This window comes from Canis lupus, chromosome 35 (assembly GCF_048164855.1).
Source record: "Canis lupus baileyi chromosome 35, mCanLup2.hap1, whole genome shotgun sequence".
Classification (NCBI taxonomy): domain Eukaryota; kingdom Metazoa; phylum Chordata; class Mammalia; order Carnivora; family Canidae; genus Canis; species Canis lupus.
The window spans coordinates 1,448,797-1,470,932 of record NC_132872.1 but is presented as its reverse complement, the minus strand read 5'-3'; the positions used below and the strand labels follow the sequence as shown (position 1 = coordinate 1,470,932).

Sequence of the window (22,136 nt, the reverse complement as noted above, 5' to 3'; positions counted from 1 at the left end):
GCTCAGTTGGTTAAGCATCTCAGTCTTGACTTTGGCTCAGGTCATGATCTAAGGGTTGTGAGATCAAGTCCCATGTGCACGCTCTACACTGGGTTTGGAGCCTGCTTAAGATTCTCTCTCCCTCTGTCCCGCCTCCCCCTCCACCCACCCTGAGCTCAGGTTCATGCACACACACACTCTCAAAAAAACCCACCAAAACACGTAAAAAGGGGTACTATAAAAAGACACAGTGGTGAAAAAAATTGCCGTTAATGTCACAGAACTAATTTCCTTTATATATATTTCTGCACTTTATGTTCTCTTCCATTGATCTCTGTTCTTAATACCACACTGTCTTGATTACTGAATCTTTATACTAGGTCTTGAAATCAGCGTTAAGTTGGCCAGCTTTATTCTTTTTCCAGAATGTTTTGGGAATTCTAGGTCCTTTGCATTTTCATATAAATTTTAGAATTAGCTTGTTTATGTTTTTTAAAGAAAATCTGCTGGATTATGATTGGGATTGTCTGTATGTTCATTTGGGGAAAACAGACCTCTTAGCAATACTAAGTCTTCCAATCCATGTACATGGCTTATGTTTCCTTAATTTAGAGGCTTTAATTTTTCTCAGCAAAATTTTATAATTCTTAGTATATAGGTCTTGCACATATTTAAAAAAATATAACCCTAAGGATTTCATTTCTGAAACTGCTATAAACAGAATTTTTTAAATGTTTGCTACAAATTGATCTTTTTTTTTTTAAGATTTTATTTATTCGTTCATGAGAGACAGACACACAGAGAGAGGCAGAGGGAGAAGCAGGCTCCAGGCAGGGAGCCTGACGTGGGACCCGATCCTGTCTCGGGGCCAACAGTCTCCCGGGTCTCCAGTATCATGCCCTGGGCTGAAGGTGGTGCTAAACCGCTGAGCCACCCAGGCTGCCCTAAAGATTTTATTTATTTATGAGGGGGGCGGGGGGGGGCAGAGACACAGGCAGAGGGAGAAGCAGGCTCCATGCAGGGAGCCCGACGCAGGACTCGATCCCGGGTCTTCAGGGTCACACCCTAGACCGAAGGCGGCCCCAAACCACTGAGCCACCCGGGCTGCCTTGTATGTTTTAATTTTTATTTAAAAATTCTTAAGAAAGTTTCTTTTTGAAAAGAATATAAATTTGGTCTCAATACCACCTTTTTTAATTTTATTTTTTATTTTATTTTATAATATATTTTTATTTATTTATGATAGTCACAGAGAGAGAGAGAGAGAGGCAGAGACACAGGCAGAGGGAGAAGCAGGCTCCATGCACCAGGAGCCCGATGTGGGATTCGATCCCGGGTCTCCAGGATCGCGCCCTGGGCCAAAGGCAGGCGCTAAACTTCTGCGCCACTCAGGGATCTCGCCACCTTTTTTTAAATTAAGATTTTATTTATTTATTTGAGACAGATACCCAGTGAGAGAGAGAGAGCACTCTAATGAGCCTGGGGTGGAGTGGGGGGGCAGTAGGCAGAGGGAGGAGAAGCAGACTTCCTCCTGAGCAGGGAGCTTAATGCAGGGCTTGATCCCAGAACCCCGGGATCATGACTTGAGCCGAAGGCAGGTGCTTAACCACCTGCGCCGCCCAGACGCCTCTCAATACCACATTTTAGGTGTGGTTCCTTGTTTTAGATGCTCAGAATTAATGCATTGGAAAGGACCAACTGTCCTTATATTTTCTTTTATCTACCCTACCTCTCCGGTTTATGAATGTAGAAACTAGAAAAGTAGAAGTGCTAAAGTGCTCTGCTCCAAGATCATGTTGACCAGTGGAAGATACATCTAGAGCAGGACATTATCTGAATATCAGAACGCAAGGAAGGCTTGAAAAATACCTTCTAAGAATCTGACGTAGTTCAAAACAGCCTTGTGATTATTTGAACCCAAGGAATCACTAAAAAAAGAAAACCTCAAAAAAATACCTGAAAAGGGATCCCTGGGTGGCTCAGCGGTTTAGCTCCTGCCTTTGGCCCAGGGTGTGATCCTGGAGACCTGGGATCAAGTCCCATATCGGGCTCCCTGCATGGAGCCTGCTTCTCCCTCTGCCTGTGTCTTTCTCCGTGTCTCTCATGGATAAATAAAACTGTAAGACTTAAAAAAAAAAAAAAAAAACCTGAAAAAAGTTCATTCATTCGTATTTTTAGACGTTTGTTGAGCACCTACTACTTTGTCATCCAATCCACACTGGGGTTTTGAGTGGAAGAGTACTATTTCTAGATTGTAAAGCATGTGTAAAGAATTATTAAAGATAAATATCTTTTTTTTTTTTTTTTTTTTTTTTATTTATTCATGATAGGCACACAGTGAGAGAGAGAGAGGCAGAGACACAGGCAGAGGGAGAAGCAGGCTCCGTGCACCGGGAGCCTGACGTGGGATTCGATCCCGGGTCTCCAGGATCGCGCCCTGGGCCAAAGGCAGGCGCCAAACCGCTGCGCCACCCAGGGATCCCAAAGATAAATATCTTTAATTCTCAATTTCAACATCTGGGAGACCTGATGTAGTAATAATGGTTATAGTTTAAGATTCACTGGCTGCATATAATGTGTGAAAGCAATTTTACACATCTTACATGTATTATCACTCTCAACTTCATAAGGTAGGTACTGTGGTTATCTATAGTTTATAGTTGAGGAAATCAAGGTACAAACAAGCTACAAAATTGCCAAAGTCCTCTTGCTAGTAAGTGGAAGAAGCACAATTTGAACTTGACCAGACTCCCTTCCAGAACCCATGATCTTAACTATAATACTGAGTCTATAGAAAGATACAAGGCTTATAACCTGTGATGTTTTCTAATCCCATGATTCCTTCCTAAATAAGAATTGAGTCAAGGTCAAATTTGTACACAAGATAATTAAGCATAAAAATAAGAGGCCAAAATAAAAAAAATGAGGCCAGGTCACATTAAGTACTTGCAAAGATGTATGCAGAGGTATGTCAGGTTAAGTGCAAAATGGTGCTTCCTAGATCTTCCGCTTTCTTCCTGTTTATTATTGCTTAGTAGTTACAAGCATGGGCTTTAGACTCAGACCTGGGTTCAAATTTTGGCTTTACCACTTTCTGCTTTTATGACCACGGGCAGATCAAAGGTCAGTAAGTGGAAGCTGCTGCCATTGTTTTGGACAGTCTATGGTGATGGCTGCATTTCTTTCTCTTTTTTTTTTTTTTTTTTTTTGATCAGGTGGATTTGTTTAAAAAGAGTCTTCTGTTGATTCCTATTCACCTGGAAGTCCACTGGTCTCTCATTACTGTGACGCTCTCTAATCGAATTATTTCATTCTATGATTCCCAAGGCATTCATTTTAAGTTTTGTGTAGAGGTAAGTTACTAGCCTGCCTGTATTTTTTCACTTCTCTTGTGATCACGCAGTATCTTAGCTCAGAACAGCAGAAGCCAGTCTCCTAGAGGATCAGTTTCTGTCGTGAAAATGTCCCGAGATGCTGGCAGAGAAGAGGAATCCCCAGGTTAGGGAGGCAGCCCTCTGTGATCTGGATCCCCCCTCTGAGATACATGCCCTGTTTAGATTTTGTCAGATTTTTCTTGCCTTCCTATAAAGCTACAGTTTGAATGTGGATAGAAATCATGGTCTTTGGTTTTTCTTAGAGCTAAAATTGGCTTGTATCTTCAAAATAACTTACACAGAATGAATTCTAATCAAGAGAATCAGCTGGCAAGATATGAGAGCTCAACTAACGGGAGTTCAATATGGTGGGAAGCAAAGCAAGAACTATCAATAGGTTTCCCAACTTTCACTAGCAAGGACCAGTTAGAAAATTTAACTGAAAACAAAGGATTCACTTTTCAAAAGCAACAAAGATGTAAAATGTAAATTGCTCAGGAGTATACCCTAGCAAAAATTGTGGAGTTAAGATGAAAGCTCTATATTTAAAGGAACTCTGAAAGTAAATTAATTAATTAATTAAAAATGGAACGCTGAGCAGATGGAAAGATAGACTCAGTATTGGAAAGATATCAGTTCTCAAACTAATACATACCAATTTGTCCTAATCAATCTCCCAAGAGGATTTTGAATGAAACTTGATAAGCTCATCCTAGAATCCCTATTGCAGTATTCACGGGTTGAACAGTGAAGGAAGGAATCCTTAGGGCCTACTAGATATCAAACTGTAACACACAGTTTTAATAATTAAAACTGTACACTTATTAGCATAGACAAGTAGAGTGGAGGAACAGCACAGAGAATGTAGAAATAACTCATGTATATGAGGGAACCTGATACAAGATAAAGTTGGGAAAAGATAGGCTATTCAATATGTGCCATTGTGAAAAACAGCTGTCATTTGGAAAAGTAAAATACAGCTCCTTCATACTGTTTATAAGAACAAATGCCACATAAAATAATGACTTAAATATAAAGTACAGAAAATGTTAAGTTCTTAGATTAGGGAAGGACTAATTACACAGAACCATAAGGGCAAAAAAAGACCTAAAGGAACAGACTGAATTGGACCGTATCATGATTTAAAACTTCTGTATGCCATAAAGTTCAAAGATAAGGGTAGACTTGAAGAACATGTTTGTGACATATAATAATCACTATCCAGAATATATAAAGAACTCCTACCAATGAATAAAAATGATTTAATAGAAATGGATAAAAGTTAAACTAAGTTTTAGGGAAAATGCAAGTGACCTTCCAACATGTGGAGAGATGCTCAGTCTTACCAAAAATATGGGAAATGCAATTTGAAACTATCAGGACTCCATTTTTGTATGGTATTCACGTTTATGTGGGTATAAGGAAACCAGCTTTTGTATTTTCTGATGGAGCTTATGAAGTGACATAGTAACTTGGGGGAGTTAGTAAATTGGGGGGGGTGGTTAAAATTCTGGTCAGTTCTAATTCTGGTCAGTTTACAAGTTTATAAAAGATGTACGTCCTAGGTGTGCCTGGCTGGCTCAGTCGGTGGAGTATGCACTCTTAATCTCAGGGTCACGAGTTCAAGCCCCATGTTGGAGCCTACTCAAAAAAAAAAAAAAAAAAATTGCATGCCAGTTCTATTTCTTGGCATATATTCCATAAAAATACTTTTAAGTGTATGTGCAAAGTGATAGGGCATGCACCAGGATGCTCGCTGCAGTATTCCTGATAGGAAAAAATCAAAACCACCTAAATTTAGCTCTACCAACAGAATAGCTAAGTATACTATAGTATACTCATACTATTAAACTGACCATAGCAGTTAAAAAGGATGTAGATTTCCATGTCCTAAAATGGAAGATCTCAAAGACATTGGATTTTAAAAGGCAAGTTGCAGAATGATGCAGTGTAATATGTGTGGGTGTGTGTATAAACACACAGTTGTATATATAAACATACTTCTACTCCATCTTCAGTGGGGGTTAGTTTAAGTCCTATCACCTCTGACTTCACCCTTGGAAGAGATGCAGAGATAGGCAAAGAAGTAGAGGGCATAAAGGAAAATCTTAAAGTCTGATAGGCTTCATCCTGGTAAATTTCAGCAGGGGACTTGACTGCATTTAGTATCCAGAATGGGTCGTGGTAGAACTCTCTAGAAACTGCATGATACCTTTACCTACAGCCCTCAAAATACAGAGTATATCTAAGGCTGGAATGTTTTTTATTTAGTTCCAGTTACCGATTTCTGATCTGGGTTCCTCCTTTGTATTGAGCATTGACAGTAATCAAGATTTTCTTTTTGTCTTGCCAATATTTATTTAAATTTCAAATTCAGCAAGTTGGCTTACTGCTGGAAAAGCCTGACCATCTTATAAAAAGTTCTAATTAAAACATGGATTGTCCATAGCCTGAGTGCATACCTGAGTATAGAAGGTCTGAGTCCTTAACACTATGAAGCAAAAGGTCAGAAATAAAGTTCCAGCTTTAAACTCTTTAATGCAGACTTTGCCCAATGGTGGGACCACAGCCTCCTCCTTTGCTTCTATCTGCTGTGGGCAGGTTCCATTTTTCACCAACTGATGGAACACAGCATCTGTGTTGTGGTTTCTTTTTAACCAGAATATAAGAAAGTATTTGCTGACTGAAGCCAGAGAAAAAAATAGACCTGAATTTCTTCAGGGTTGGCAGACTGCTGTTACAAAGGTAAGTAAGTATGTGATAAAAATGAAAACTCAGGCATGTCAAGGGGATGGAATCACTTCAGGGGTGGGTGTATAGAAGCATTTAGAAGTATGCTTCAAAGCTTCAAAGACTGGTTATGGAGATACCGGTGAGTGTCTGGAGGCCGCAGGCAGGCTTAGAATAAACCTCCATTTAGTTATCGATCATCTGTTTAGTTTCCTAGTGCTTGTGGAAAACCAATTCACTCATTTCATCCTTGGGGCAGCTGCTAATGATATGGTTGTTACAGTGGGGAAAAAAGATATGTAACTTTTTTTCTTTTGGTGGCACCTGCCTCTTGCCTCTTATTTCCAGATGAACCACAAAGACCCAGAGAAATGCTGAAATGACCATTTGGATCCACTAAGGGAGCAAGTGTACTGGGCGAGTGTTTCAGCCTGAAAGCAGCACCATGTTTGCCCTGTAGACACTTAGGCTGTATGTGGGGGGGAGTGCCCAGGCACATTTTGTCACTGGTGTCACAGATTACCAGGGTCCTATTTTATGGTCACTGCTTTATTGTTTTCAAAGTGTGCTTCTAAGTGTGATCTCATCTCATCCTTAGAATCTGTGAGGTAGGCAGGTCATTTAGGGATGAGCATCATCTTTATTCTATAGATGAGAAAACCAAAGCCTAGGTGTGACCTTCTCCCAAGGCTACCAAAACTATTGCTAGAATCAGGTCCTTGAACTCAGGTCTTTTTGGACCACTGAACACAAATCTTAAGGAGGCAGTCTTGAAACAAACTTTAACCCAAACCCAAAAGGACCAGATCTGTTCATCCTTGAACTACACCAAATGCTACAGTTGTCTTTTAGTTCAAACCAGAATTGAACTTGTAAATTTTCTAAATTTACTCAACTAGAATACCCAGATATTCTAAATTTAGTCAGCATTCATATTCCCACTTTAGGCAGGATACATAACCAGTTCTTTTGGAAAATACTGCTTATCTTTAGGATTTCTTTCAAAGAGTAAGAGTTGTGTAGTAGGAGAGGAAAAGCAGACTGCTAAGCAGGATTGTTAGTAAGTAATCAGAGTCCAGGCATATGCTTTCTGATTCACAATTCCATTTTGATTCTGGTCTATAATCTGACATCAAAACTAGTTATCCAAATGGAAGTTTTAAATTAGGATTTTGATTGCCTATTTTCTGCCATTTAGGCAAAATGTTCTATCAATTACAGTTGGTTGCTTGCTCTTTTGATGTGGCTAGATGCCTCCATAAAATCCCACTTTAAGTACCAGAGGTATATACCAGTACACCAGCTGTCGTGGACAGAGACAGACTTCTGGTCTCTTGCTCATATTTCCATAAAAACAGATTACATGAAGACAAGTACTTGGGTCTTATTTTAACAGTCCTTTTGTTTTTCTCCTTAGTGTATTCCACAACAGAAAAATGACAGTGACTGTGGAGTCTTTGTGCTCCAGGTAAAGAGAAACCTGTTTTCCCAGACTTTAGAATGTGTGGATTAGGTTTGGTGGGCTTAGACAGATGGGACCCCCTGTGGTGTATGTACCTGGCACTAGAAACAGATTAAGTCTATTTCCCTTCCTTTGCTGCTGGGGAGCTGTAGCTTTTGTACTTTCTTCTAAAGCCAACAATGAACAACTGGTATCCACGTCTTATCAAAGGTTGTTAGTAAGGCACACCAGAGACTGACCTGAATCTCTGTGTACTGAAGACCTTTGGTACTGCAGAACTAACTATATTTTCTTAAAGTGGCAGGTGGTCTTTAACTACAGAGTAAAAACTAATTACATTTTAAATAAGGGCCACATTCAAAAACTGCTCTTGCTGTGCGTTCTCTTAATGGTCCAAAAAAAGGGCTAATGTGAAAAATTTTATTAGACATTATATTTATGAAGGAAATTGTATATAACCCACGAGCTTAGAGATTTGCAGATCATGAAAGATGGGCTCATTCCTCTGACTCAGGAATGCCTGGGGTTTGCAAACAGAGGTTCTCCCCTAAAGACCTTAGGTCTAGCTGCCGTTACAGCTTTAGAATTGGAGCCTCTTCATCAGTTTCTGCTTCTCAGTATTGTGTTGGGAAAGAGGGGAGACCCCAAGCCGTATACTTACCTGGAAAGGGGACTATGATTTGGAGGTAAATGTTTTAAAGCAACGTGTCTTACAACCGAACTTTAAAACTTTACCTTAGAGCCTGTTCTATTAGGTTTGCATCTGGGAAAATACAGTGGGCTGCTTCATAGCTCCACATGCCACTTAAGCGTTTCTGGGACTTTTACAGTACTGCAAGTGCCTCGCCTTAGAGCAGCCTTTCCAGTTTTCCCAAGAGGACATGCCCCGAGTGCGGAAGAGGATTTACAAGGAGCTGTGTGAGTGCCGGCTCATGGACTGAAACTCAGCAGGGACTCTGGGAGGTCTGACCAAGTTGAAGCAGATGGTTTGTTACTTGAATCTCCAAACACTTATTTGAATTTTTACAGATATTTCAGATCAGTGGTGTTGGGCCACTATTGTTACCTCAAATTTGTTTTTTTGCCCTATTCATTTCTCTAGCTACCGTGTACTATTTTTTAATGTTCAGTTTGGTTTCATTTTTAATTTTATGGATTCTGTGTTTCCCCCCATATTTAATATTTATTATCCAAACGCATGCATATAGACAGAGCATGCAGTGCAGAGTATTAAAAAACAAAAACAAAAAAACAAAAAAAAAGCCTAGTAGATTTGGTGCGGCTTTTGAAACTTAGTTAGACATGAACTGAATACAGGTTTAAAATTTAATCCCAGAACCTAAAAGTGCAGAATGTTTTCAATACAATATAACTCTGAGAATGATAGTTGTTCCCTGGGGCATAAAGGGTAGCTAGGAGTGGTGGTTTTGACAAAGCCAGTCCTGTTTTACCTGCTGCACCTTTCACTGACTTCCCTCTCCAAGTGAGTCTTGCAGAATGAGTTGCATTCCTTTTGAGGGGTGAGAAGATAGTGGTCAAAACTTGACTACTGTGTTCCATTTATAGAGGGCACACTTATAAGCGCAGTGCCTACTTTGAGAGGAGTTAAGGTGTGAGAAAAAGACAACTTTGGGGCTAGTTATATGAACACATGAGAAACTTTGATCATCTTACAAAAGGCTTTTGCTGGAACACTGAATTCTCTGGATTTTTTGGCTTTGGCCCATTAAAAACATTAATATCCATCAAGCTAGTGGTCGAACATCTGAGAATTCAGCCTTCCTAAGAATAATTTACAGGTTGTCACTACCGTCGTGTGGCCTCCCCTTGGAAGAAATTAAGATTTGCCAAACACCTATTTTCCCCCCAAGGGTGTTTAAAATATAAATTTTCAAACCTGAAGACTGACCAGGTCTTTTGCAGATGGGTGGGGGAGGAGAGAAGAGGAAGAGTAACAAGACTTGACAGCATAGGAGCACACAGCAGATGTTATTCGAGGTTTTTTGCTCTTACCTCTAGTGATCTCGGCAGCATGTGGGGCTCCTCATTTGGCCTCTCCTGCCCAGCCCTCAGACTCCAGTGCTGGAGTCCTTTTTTCACTTCTGTCAACCTCATCTTCTGGGGTAAAGCAGAAGTGACCCTGTCCTGATGCTTTTAGCTGCATTAGGACTGAAGTAATGGACCTTGCATCTTTATTCTAGCCTTTTGTGATATTTGAAAAGAAAGGAAATGAGGAAGGATGCATATTAAATTACCCAATTATCTTTTCTGAACCGAGGTAGAAAAAAGTACAAAGGTGTATGTAAGAATCTCACGACGCTTACACAGAATACCCAGTAAATGACAACATACTTAGACGTATGCCTGGTTAGGTGTGGGGTATTGAAAATAAAAAGCTAAACGTGCAGTTTAATTTGGCCATAAGGTAAGGTTGCCAGTGGTTGAGGGTAGAGTCAGAACATGTTTACACGCAGGGTTCCCATCCCCAGACATTCCAAGCACCCATACCAGTGTTTACATGTAGAAAGCCCCAGCACTCTCCAGAGTCTTCTGGACTTACTGTAAAGCCAGGTCAGTATTTCCTACTGTGCTTCAAGTCACTAAAAGGCCTGAGATCAGAGGCACTGTATGCTGCTACAGTTAGGGTTGTGTCAGCATTATGAGCAAAGATGACAGTTTAAGTGGGGAGATATTCTTGAGGTTTTCCGACATGATTACGCAAATGAATTTTTTTTTTTTTTCAGATCTACATGTAAGACATTTGCCTAACTTTTGTGGGGAGGCAAGTAGTTACACCAAGTGGCTAGTATAACTAGACTGTGGATTCACAATGTCTTAATTTTAGAGGTCCATCTCCCTTCCTCACTGACAGAACCAGGCATGGAGGAAAGACCAGAACTGTGTTCTGAATTTTCATGCCCAAAACTTGACTTGCCGTTTCCGCCAGTCTGAGAAATAGAAATGGTCGCCCTCTCAGTGCTGAGTCAAGCAGGGGTGCACAGAGGTAACTAAACTGTCCAGCTTCCCTTCACTTCTGGTTTGATAGGGCACCTTGAGGTGCGTTGTCTAGTATGCTTTTCCCTACATGTCAAATATTTGAAGACATCTGGTTCAAATGTTTCTTCTGTTCATGAAACTTGGTTTTAGCACACAGTCGCTTTCCCCCCTACTCTTGTGATTAGGTGTAAACTTCTATTTAGCCCAAGTCCTACATCAGAAGGGCCTTTATCCTAATGTTTGCAACATCTGCTTCCTTGTAGCAAAGACATTTTTGAAATGTAGTCTGGGCTGCTGGTGGAAGAGGGTGGGCATTGTTTTGTCACTAGCTTGGCACTGAATTGTTTGGGTGCCCACAAGATGGGCAGGCCTTAGGCTTTTGGGGTTAAGTGCAGGCCTTGTACAAACTAAAAGCTGCTTATGATGTGCCTTCAAGCTGTGCCCAGTCCTGTCCATCAACAAACTTCTTTCCAGTGATTTGTCCTTATGTTACATATATAGCAATGTGGATTTAATTCAACTTTTAGTTGAGGTCCCTTAAGGAAGGGAAAAAGCAGCAGTTACTGCCCCAAATCCCCAAGTCACTTTTTGGTTTTGCATTGTATTTTCTACTTACGGAATATGCGTGAGACCAGTCATCTTGGATTCATAGTTGGAACAAAACTACAGCCCTAACTGGGACACAGCAGCACTAGTCTAGGAGCTGCCCTTTTTCTCTGCAGTCTTGGTTCACTGCTTCCCTGGGTCAGAAGGGCTGACTGGGAGAGCTCTGGGCGAATCAGAACCTTCAGGCGTGGTAATATACTGACTACCATACTGACTACCTGCTCTGCTTAATTATGTTTAAGAAACCGAACTAATCAGCAGTTGTAAAGCACCTGCTTTTATTATATACGAGGCTCTGCCTTAAGACCTAGGGAATACACCATCAGAGAAATGCTAATTGTATTCGAGTGTTACAATGGCAGGCCTAGATAAGCTGTTCACTTAAATGGTACCTTTTGGTCAGAAAAAGAATTTATTTAAAGATTGTGATCATGTAAAATTACTCAAACCTTCTAGCAAAAATATTTTTTTGAAAAATAAACTAAATGCCTTTATAAACTTGTGTGTTCTCTTGAATAACATGTACTGTTTGGTTGAGTAGTTTCTCAGATGGATGCTAAGCAGCCTACTCTTAAATATTAAATAACACTACCCAACAGCATTTTCTGCAATGATGGCTCAATTTTCTGAGCACTGCTAGTAGCTACCACATTCATATCAAAATCTGTACCTTATTACTAATAAATAATTAAGAGTAAGAGTTCTAATGTCTCTTATAGGTTGAGATAATGAGGAGAGACAATAATTTGGTCTGACAATTCAAACAGGAACCACTGTCTGTAGTTTTAAGGCCTGCAGAAATTGGAGTTCTATTTTACTACAAAATTATAAAATAAATTAATTCAAACTAGTGTAAAAGAATTTTTATGTCACAATGATTGTCCTCATTAAACATCTGCAAATGGTTCTTTCCTAAGCACTTAAAACTAGTTATAGCTCTTAATAATCCAAATAATCAGCTTGAACTTAATGAGGGAACCTATACTTACTGTAACGTGAAAGATGTTCACACTGAGATTCTAGTGGAAGTTAGGAGATAATCTGTTGCTAGATGAAAAAAAATCTCACTTATGTAAGAGAAAATTACATTAGACTAAATTAGTTTAGTATTAGAAAAATCACCTTTTGCTTACAAATGCATAATAAATTTGGTAGACCACCTTCTCTGTAAAGACAAGTAGCTCACTATCCAGGCTCCAAAACTCAGCACAAATAGGGAAAAAACAAGACAGAGTTCAGATGAGAATTGGCTAAGACACCTTTCCTGCGGGAAGCAATTCTGATTGTTCTCGTTAAGTATTCTGATCTTCAAGCTCTTTTTAAACCTAGTCCATTCCTAAGATCACTCCGACAATGAATTTTTAGGTACAACACATCTTTTGAAAAATGTATAGAGTAAATCCAAGTCCTAATACATAAAACACATAAGCTGGTGGTACCTCCTGGCACAGTCTAAGGCTTAATTACTTTTGCACCAACAATTTAGGAAGTTCCCTTGACTCATAAGTTTGCCATCAGAGATTAGAACTCAACACAGAAAACAAATAGTTGTCAAACATCTAATTTAGAGCAAAGCTATACAACATAGCAAAACCTCACTTATATTTTATCTCCTGCAAACACAAATTTTAAGGTCCCAATTAAGACCATGAACCAACTATCAATTTTAAAAATTTCCTATCTTCCTAAAAGAAGCATAGGGTTTTGGGCCAATAGATCGAATCTGTTGCCATGATGCACAAATTCTGACCTGGTAACATAAAATCATTCTAGTAATCTGACCTACAGCCAAGATTCTAAGACTACAGAATAAAGGCATTCTTTTGAATTCTGTCCTTTAATAGTTTTCAAAGGAAAACCATGAAAAGGCTTCCAGCTCAATAGAGACCTTGATCAAAGCATGGCAGAAATGGGCAGGCTCGCAGACCTTGGGTAATGCATGGCAAATTCAACAGGCCAAAGAAGTGAGTTTTCATGATGGGGCTCTCACCACTCACTGGTTTTGGGCCAGTTTTCCATAGCCGCCTCTCCCAGCGTCATAGTCCTGCCGATACTCATCTCGTACCTTAATTGAAAAGAACATAAGTTACATTATAGAGATGACTGGTGTAATGGACATGCCTCCCACAAACACACCAGCAGGCAAACTGTTTAGCCTTTTCAGATGTCATAATGAAAACATGCAAGCAGGACATAACATTTTTTTGAGCAATGGACATAAAGCTCAACTACTTTACAGAATTATCTAAGACGACCTAATGCTTTTGCTTACTTAATAATAAAACTACATGGGGTTTGAACTCGTGACCCCTGAGGTCAAGAGTCACATGATCTACCACCTGAGGCAGCCAGGTGCCCCTACTAGTGGGGTTTTTTGTTTGTTTTTACCATACATCATGCTCATACCAGCATTCAAAAGTAGCATATTCCAAAAAATAAGTACTTAAGTTGGGCTATTTTAAAATAGAAACTTAAAACTTATTTCAATTTCAGTGCATTTTCCTTTAGTTTTAGACACTTGCAGGTGCAAAGCCTCTAGCAGAAGTCCAATAATGGTTGCTTATGAAAATGTACAGAATCTATAATTTACCAATCCTAATGGGTAGTTTTCAGATTCACCTCAAGCCAGGGTTACAGGCACAAAATTATTTTCTAAAAGAGCAAACACACATTGACAAAGTCGTAGTCACTAGGACTGAAACACCAGGCAAAGACTGAGCCAAGAGAACCTTCCTGCATACCTGGCCCCCAGATCGCCCACGGCCATACTGCCTGCCCTCCTTAAAGCCTGCGTCCCAGTCTGTGCGAATGATCCGGTCATCCAGACGAGTTCCATTTATGTACCTCATGGCATTTTCTGCATCTGCTCTCGAGTAGTATCTTAAGTGTAGGTATTAAGGAACACTATATAGCATTTCTCCAAACATTGTTGGAAATACAGGAAGCAACATCTCAATGAAGCTGCAATAAGAAAGAGTACAAAAAAGAACCCAACCAGATGGATTTCAAGGACAGTAACTCGGGTTTGCACAAGCCTGTTTGAGGTTGGTCTGGAGGCACTGACGGAGTCAACTATGATTTATCCATGGCTGCTGACTGTGATTTTCCTCAGCAATCTTGTAAAATATAAATATGTTTAGAGCACAAACTGCAAACTTCTTATCCAAGGAAACAAAAGCATCCAAATTTGAACTGTATATTCAATAACCTTAATAAAAAAAGAAAGTTACAGTGCATATGGAATTGCCATTGCAGTTCATTAAAAGGAAAGAGTATCATGTCACTCAGGTTAATTGTTCTCAAACCCATTTAACTAGATCCGCTCCATCTTTCTTTGGGGTGATATTAAGAAAAAAAAAACTCCATAAGCAATTGTGATCATTAGCTGGGTTCAGGGAAATGCGGATCTAGATTTTTTTCCCCTATGTCTTCAATTACACAGGTAGGGAAGCACTTGCTGAAATTCCAGTGCCCCAACACCTACACAATACGTAGCACGCAATAGGCATTTAATAATTTTTTGCTGGATGAATGACACGATAAAAAGGCAAAGAAAAAAACACTAGCAATGGCAGCCTTTCTTTTGGCAACCATTTGCTATTATGATTGTGGATCTCTGACACACAAGACAAATGCAAAAGCAAGCATTCCAGTTCTCAGAGACTATTACCTAAAAGGCAGATTTCCTTTGCTTTTTGTATTCTCACCGTTCTCTCTGTACCCTGTGAAAGTTTATCTTATTGCCACCTGAGGCAAAGGTAAAATCTGGGCACTCTTGTTCCCTGTGTCTGAAGGGAAAATGGAAGAAGCTTGCAGAGCCCAGAAATCACACATCAAAATCCAAAGTCTGGAATAGGTTCGAAAGTAGGGCTTCCAGTTCAAGCTGACAGAGCAAACACATTTCTGGTTTCCTTTTCCAGACCCCAGTAAAATGACAGAATAGGTACAAATACCCAAAGAATAAAAGAGGCCATCAGCAAACTAGAGATTCAAGAAACGCCATGTCAGAGTGTCAACCGTTTTATAACACAAAGTCAGTTTGAAATATTCTTCAAGGTGCTTAAAGAAGAAGAAAGCAAGTGCATGAGATGAGGCTTTTAATTCAAAATTGATGACGAAGGTGTGAGACAGCAAATAGGATTTGTTTGTTTTTGTTTAAAGACCTTATTTATTTATTCATGAGAAACACAGAGAGAGGCAGAGACACAGGCAGAGGGAGAAGCAGGCTGCATGCAGGGAGTCTGATGTGAGACTCGATCCTGGGACCCCGGGGTCACACCCTGAGCCGAAGGCAGACAGCCGCTGAGCCACCAGGCGTCCCAGCAAATAGGGTTAAATTAAAGGTCTGTATGTGGGAAGACAACCTGCTAGCAAAAATGCACTTAGACCCAAGCAAATAAAAATAAATGACAGAGTTTTGAGAAGTCTAGAGGAACCCCATATAGCAGTGTCTTCAATGTTAATAAGTCAAAATAGAATCTCTTTTCATTCTGGCATCTGGGAAAACCACATATCCCAAAGGCAAGGCAGCAACTTGAGAGATCTGCCCAGGGCCCTCAAGTTAGTTTTCTTTTCCCTAACTACGATAGGAAATCCAGACATTAAAGGAAAATTTACAGCACAAATACAACCTTCTCCCCCCCAAATATCCAGGTAATTTGGGCACCCCCCCCCAATTTTTAAACATGTCAGATGAGGTCTGGGAAATCTCTCAAAATATAAAACAATATGGCCAAAAAAAATATCAGGAGAAAAAAGCCCCAAACAAAAAATCCAGGTCTAATATTTACAGAATTTCCAGGGAGAGAATAGTTTGGTTTTGACCTTATATAAAATCAAGCTGTAAAAAAAAAAAAAAAAAAAATCAAGCTGTATACATCTACGTAATGAAATACCATACAGCCATTTAAAAAAATAGGTAGACCTACACATGCTAACATAAAACAATCTCCAAGATGGGGAAAAAACCGTGCATGTACTATGCCACCACGCATCCATAGGATCACTTCTGGAAAGATACCGAGACTGGTAACTATCTAGGTTTAGAAAGGTACAGAGATTTTGTTTTCACTAAACCCTTTTGTACTTCTATAAATATCATGAACATACATTTTCAAAACACCGTTTCTTAAAGAATCAATAATAAACCAAGCATGGAGTTCAGAACAGAATATAAATATTAGCTTTCACAACACAAGAGTGTAGACACATGGGGCAGAAGGTAAGAGACAGATGAAGGAAGGAGAGGGAGAGGATAGGGACACTGATTAGATGGCCTCACTCATTTTTTTAAACAGGTGACTAGCCACTTCTGGCCCCACCCTCATACAATGGCTAAGCCAGACACACAGGAAGGATACTCCACAAAGCAGAACCCACATGCTGTTTTCTTCATCTTATCCAAGCCCATAATAATTTTCTTTATGTCACCACTTTTGCTGAAGAGTTCATAGATTTGTTCCTCAGTTGTGTAAAAGGAAAGATTTCCAACATACAATGTACAGCTCTTCTTCAGTAATTTTTCCTGTTCTTCATTGTCACCCTGGAATGTCAAATAGAGAAAAAATTAAGCAACACAATCTAAGAAGAATCCTGCTTAAATAGTATTCCCAAGGATGACTAAAAGTATAATTAATTCTGATTTGGGAATCAGCTTCTCTCATCATCCCAATCTACCGCAAATCCTTTACCAAAAAGAAAAAGGTAGTCACATTCTATGAAGCACTTCTGCATGTCCAGATGCATGTCCAGACTGCTTTCAGGAGAAAGCCACTGCTTAAGAGTCATGTTGCGTGTAGGTCCCCTCCCGTGCCATACTGCCATGCAAAAGGGCATGCCTTTTCTCCGCACACTCGGTATCCTCAGCACCAGAACCTCCTCTTGTGCTCGAGTTTAACTTCTGAACCTTGAACCAATATACTAAGAAAGGACTTTTTTTAAAGTGAAAAATAAATGTATTTTCAGAGATACAGTATCCCTTATAATATTTTCATAGAGGATGTTCACAATAACTGCTTAGATGGTTTAGATGCTCATATATTTTTGAGAATTTAGGAGAAAATGTAGTGATCACTAAAAACTAGAGCTTACATTGACAGGCTTCCTAATTTGGAAGACAAGATGAAGCTACAGACAGGAATACAACTGACAATCCCCCGGGGCTCATCATGGGCTAGGTATGGTATTTTACACACATGCACAGAAACCAGTTGGTAATCCTCAGACCTTCACTTCTAGCCTCCACATTGGGAGGACAGATGCTAACTAAATAGAAGGCCTACCCACTGACATGCTCTCAGGTTAAGGCTCTAACATCAACCATACAGTATATTCCAGTTTGGAAAGTAGCTGAATAGATCCACGCAGGCCCCTAGAGCACTTTCCCAAGAGGCCTCGCTTCTTCATTTACTGCTCTGTATATAATCTTCATTCTTAGAACAAGACTTTGCATTACTCGTCTCTGAAAGCTTTGTTGCACACGGCTCAGATTAACGGATCTCATTCAGCGGCAGAATGGAGGGATAGAGAAAACCATCTAAACTCACATCAAAAGGAAAATGATGAAATAAATTATAGTATGTCAATAAATACAAAACTATGCAGCACCAAGAAAAGTGTACATTCACGTGCTAAGGAACATCTCTGAGATAGCGTAGTAAAAAAGGTACAGAACAACGTGAAAGGTATGCTCCAAGTTATTTTTTTAAAGTATGTATACACGGGCGCCTGGGTGGCTCAGATGGTTAAGCGTCTGCCTCTGACTCAGGTTGTGATCTCAGGGTTCTGGGATACGGCCCCATGTCAGGCTCCCTGCTCAGTGGGGAGCCTGCTTCTCAATATCTTTAAAAGTATGAGTATAAAAGATCTCATACACAAGAAATAGATAGGTCTTCCTCTAAGGAGAATCAAGGAGCCACATTCCATGTATGAAATTGCATTTGGAGATCCCTGGGGGGCTCAGCGGTTTAGCTCCTGTCTTCCGCCCAGGGCATGATCCTGGAGTCCTGGGATCACGTCCCATATCGGGCTCCCTGCAGGAAAGCCTGCTTCTCCCTCTGCCTGTGTGTCTCTCATGAATAAATAGATAAAATCTTAAAAAAAAAAAAAAAAGTGAATGAGGTGGGTCCTAATTTACTGACCTTATTTTACACCTAGGACAATTAAGCAGCTTGTTCAAGGTCATACAGCTACTCAGTTGTTGCAGCTGGAAGCCCAACTCGGTCTCACCCCACCCCTCCACCCCCAAGCCAGCCTTATGCTCAATCCCGTAGTTCCTTAACAGGTCCACGGGCAAGAGTCACTCTACATTAAAAACAAGTTTTCACGACTTTGCAATGAGACAACGCATAAAGTAGATTCACCTTATTTCTCTCACTGCTGCTAATGATTTACTAGAGTTACCAGGAGGCCTCTTCTCTTTCCTTCCACTTTTCCCACACATGTGAGTAATCCAGACAGACAGCCCATCGCTGAAGACAACTGTGGCCCAGGTGCCTGGGGGCGTCTCCCGGGAACTCGGCGTCCCTCTGGGGGGTGGTTTACTCCCATCTAAATACCGCTACGGGCCTTGGACTGCGCAGGTGAATAACAGAAAGCTGAAACCCTTCGGTTTCACTCTGCTAAGATGCCTGAAACTCAACATGGTCGTGATGTGTAACTTCCTAAAGTGGTGACAACTGCAAAAAGTGATCCAAGTGAAACCCCCGCTGGGCATACGTACGCGTTTGGAAAACGGCGGCCTTGGGGGACGGGGCGCCCTCAGGTCACAATCCGGGGTCTCTTGGGGCCCCTGCTCAGCGGGGAGCCTGCTTCTCGCTCTCCCTCTGCCCTCCCCCTCTTGTGCTCTGTTTCCCAAATAAACAAAATCTTCACAAAAAAGCTACCTTAAGGGATCCCTGGGTGGCGCAGCGGTTTGGTGCCTGCCTTTGGCCCAGGGCGCGATCCTGGGGACCCGGGATCGAATCCCACATCGGGCTCCCGGTGCATGGAGCCTGCTTCTCCCTCTGCCTGTGTCTCTGCCTCGCTCTCTCTCTCTGTGACTATCATAAATAAGTTAAAAAAAAAAAAAAGCTACCTTAATAAACTACGTATATATATTTTTAAAGATTTATTTACTTATTCCTGAGAGACAGAGAGGCAGAGCCCCAGGCAGAGGGAGAAGCAGGCTCCCTGCGGGGGGCCCGACGTGGGACTGGATCCGTGACCCCGGGGTCACGCCCCGGGCTGCAGGCGGCGCTAACCGCGGGGCCCCCGGGCGGCCCCATAAATTGTAGGCCTCAGTGCGGCGTCCCCACGTCCTTTCGCCCGCCCCGCCGGCCGCGAACGCCCCTCACAGCCACCGTCCGCGCGCGCCTCCTTTCCCAGCGCAAGCATCTCCCAGGCGTCCTCGCCGCCGCCCACACGCCGCAGGCGCAGGCCGTCCGCGGGGCCCCAGCAGCCAGGCCTGGCCGCCGTCCGTCGGGCCGCCCCCCCAAGCCCGACGCCCCGTCAGCCGCGGCCCCGCCTCGCGTCTCCTGAGGCCGGAGAACGAGACCAGAGAAGCCGACGCTCGGCCTCCCTCACCCGGAAGTGCTGGTCCCGGTACTGGCTCAGCTCCACGTAGGAGTCGCTGCGCAGCGCCTTCAGAAGGCCGCCGGACATCGTGCGGAGGGCCGCCCGCAGACGCCGCCGCTCCCGGAACGCCGAGGCCGCCGCGGCCGTGGCGGAAGCGGAAGCGCGCGGAGGCCGGAAGCGGAAGCGGCGGGAGCGCGGAGGGCGGGCGGGCGGCCCGCGCGGCCCAATCCCGGAGCAGCAGCGCCGTCACGCGGGGGGCGCGGTCCGGCGGCGTGCGTCGCCGGCCGGAAGCGAGAGCGGCGCGCTGCGGGGTCCGGGCCGCCCCGCCATGGTCCTGCGGCGGCTGCTGGCCGCCCTGCTGCACAGCCCGCGGCTGGTGGAGCGCCTGTCGGAGTCGAGGCCCATCCGGCGCGCGGCGCAGCTCACGGCCTTCGCGCTCCTGCGGGCCCAGCTGCGCGGCCAGGACGCGGCCCGGCGCCTCCGAGCCCTGGCGGCCGGGCCCGCGGGCTCCCTCGGCCGCCGCGCCGCCCGCTTCCGAGACGCCTTCACCCAGGAGCTGCGCCGCGGCCTGCGGGAGCGCCCGGGGTCGCCGCCGCGGAGCCGCAGGGGCCCGGGCGCCCCGCCCTGAGCCGCCCCCGGGGCTCGCGCGAAGGACGCCGCGCACCTGCCCGGCCGCGGCACGTGCGCCCTCCGCGGACAGCGCTGCGCCTGCGCCCCGGCCCAGGCCCAGGCCTAGGCTCCGACCCCGCCAGGACCGCCCGCGAGGCCTCCGCCCCCCGCCTGCGTGCACCGTCGAGGGCATCGTCGAGGGCACCGTCGAGGACACCGTGGAGCCCGCGGACCCGGACGCCCGCCTTCGCTCGGCTCGTGCATCCGGGACCCGGGATCGAGCCCCGCGTCGGGGCCCTGCGTGCAGCCCGCTTCCCCCTGGCCTGCGTCGCTGCCCCTCTCTGTGTCTCATGAGCAGATCAATACAATCTTAAAAAATGAAAGAAAATGACAGCCCGGGTGGCTCAGCGGTTCAGCGTCCCCTGCAGCCCAGCGCGTGACCTTGGAGACCCAGGATCAAGCCCCACGTCGGGCCCCCTGCATGGAGCCTGCTCCTCCCTCTGCCTGTGTCTCTCATGCATAAATAAATAAAGCCTTCAAAACAAAACAAAACAAAAAAACCTTCCTAACGTTCATTCTTATGCTCTGATGCCGCATCAGCCTGCAAGGCCGGAAGCCCCACCGTTTCTAATGACCAAAGGCCGGGTTTGGCATCCTGCCCCCTCCCTGCTCTGGCAAAGGCCAGACACTCCTCCCAGACCAGAGGCAACTCTGGATTCTCCTTGGGGGCAGCCAGTGAGGAGCCAGAGGCCCCTGGCCCATCCCGGCCTTCCTGCCGCCCTGGTCTCCATCCCACCCGCTGGTCTCGGGGGCTCAGAGCTGCAGAGTGTCAGCAGTCCCCAGCTTGACTCCCCACCCTCCACACAGGGAAGCACGCTTACCTGTAGGTCTTTTTCCAGACTGGCAGGGGCAAGAAGGGAAGCGGCATAGGGAGCAATGAAGCTCCTGGACAACCTGGTTGTTTTTTTTTTTTTTTTTTTTAATATTTTATTTATTCATGAAAGAGGCAGAGACACAGGCAGAGGGAGAAGCAGGCTCCATGCAGGGAGCCCGACGTGGGACTTGATCCCGGGTCTCCAAGGTCACGCCCTGGGCTGCAGGCAGACGCTCAACCACTGAGCCCCCTGGGCGTCCCTAAACTGGTCATTTTGGTAAGAAAGGAGAGAAAGCAAGAAAAGGGGGCAGTTGTTCATGTCTCGTGGAAGAAGTGTGCAAGAACTAAGCTCCCTCCATTTTTGCAGAGGGACTCAGAGCAGAGAGAAGACTGGGTCCTTTGTGCTCCAGCTACAGGTGACGCGCATGCCTCCTGCTTCATTGGGGACGCCTCCGGGGATTGTCCTCACGGGCTTGCCGTCCCACCAGTCACCCTGTCACTAAAGAAACATCAAAGTCTTCCCACCACCCCCAGTGGCAATCTGCCAGCACGCCTGTCAAGCTTTTGAGTTCTGCCAGAGAGCAAAGCAGGGGAGCAACTCATCTTGCTGTCTTGCAGGGCAATTCGGATTCACCCCTTGACCCTACATAGACCTACATACTCCATAGACACGTTTATTAGAGGTCAGACCATCAACAATCTACATGGACTGCAACACTAACAGTTCCTCCAGGGAATTCTGAGAGTGTGGATCCAACCGGAGGAGGGAAGAGGCAAGAGGCCCCAATGAGTTCGGAACTCTAGAGTCTGGGGTGTCGTCTACAAGATGGCACTTGGCGGCAGAAAACAGTAAGTGCTTACTGTACGCCAGAGATGATGCTAAGCACTAGGGACAGGAAGACAAATTAGAGCGTTCATAGAAACAAAGCACGAGAGAAATGAATTGACGTGA

At 43.8% G+C, this 22,136-nt stretch overlaps 3 protein-coding genes across 22 annotated transcripts in view; 2 read left to right on the top strand and 1 right to left on the bottom strand.

The window, feature by feature from the left end:
* Positions 1 to 12,307, top strand: part of SENP5 (SUMO specific peptidase 5) — a 58,750-nt gene extending 46,443 nt beyond the window's left edge. For 5 of the 12 annotated variants that reach the window (XM_072811942.1, XM_072811949.1, XM_072811939.1 and 2 more), the window contains 5 exons: positions 3,195 to 3,332; positions 6,015 to 6,098; positions 7,501 to 7,551; positions 8,376 to 8,463; positions 10,290 to 12,307. In XM_072811942.1, the coding sequence (XP_072668043.1) occupies positions 3,195 to 3,332; positions 6,015 to 6,098; positions 7,501 to 7,551; positions 8,376 to 8,463; positions 10,290 to 10,357 (429 nt within the window). In that variant the 3' untranslated portion in view covers positions 10,358 to 12,307. Of the gene's footprint in view, positions 1 to 3,194; positions 3,333 to 6,014; positions 6,099 to 7,500; positions 7,552 to 8,375 lie in introns of those variants that run through there. The other 7 variants (XM_072811944.1, XM_072811943.1, XM_072811950.1 and 4 more) reach the window with 4 other exon arrangements.
* Positions 1 to 19,881, bottom strand: part of NCBP2 (nuclear cap binding protein subunit 2) — a 32,455-nt gene extending 12,574 nt beyond the window's left edge. For 3 of the 9 annotated variants that reach the window (XR_012024369.1, XM_072811972.1, XM_072811973.1), the window contains exons 1-4: positions 19,711 to 19,870; positions 16,509 to 16,690; positions 13,890 to 14,028; positions 13,139 to 13,213 (exon numbers count right to left, since the gene is read on the bottom strand). Coding sequence is in view for 6 of the 9 variants with exons in the window: in XM_072811972.1 (XP_072668073.1) it covers positions 13,142 to 13,213; positions 13,890 to 14,028; positions 16,509 to 16,690; positions 19,711 to 19,788 (471 nt within the window). In the remaining 3 variants the exon portion in view is untranslated. Of the gene's footprint in view, positions 1 to 12,137; positions 12,196 to 12,966; positions 13,214 to 13,889; positions 14,029 to 16,508; positions 16,691 to 19,710 lie in introns of those variants that run through there. The other 6 variants (XR_012024368.1, XM_072811971.1, XM_072811968.1 and 3 more) reach the window with 3 other exon arrangements.
* On the top strand, positions 19,847 to 22,127 carry NCBP2AS2 (NCBP2 antisense 2 (head to head)). The gene has a single exon (XM_072811974.1). It carries the CDS (start codon positions 20,030 to 20,032, stop codon positions 20,327 to 20,329), a length of 300 nt encoding a protein of 99 aa, XP_072668075.1. The 5' UTR covers positions 19,847 to 20,029; the 3' UTR covers positions 20,330 to 22,127.
* Positions 22,128 to 22,136: the final 9 nt, after the last annotated feature.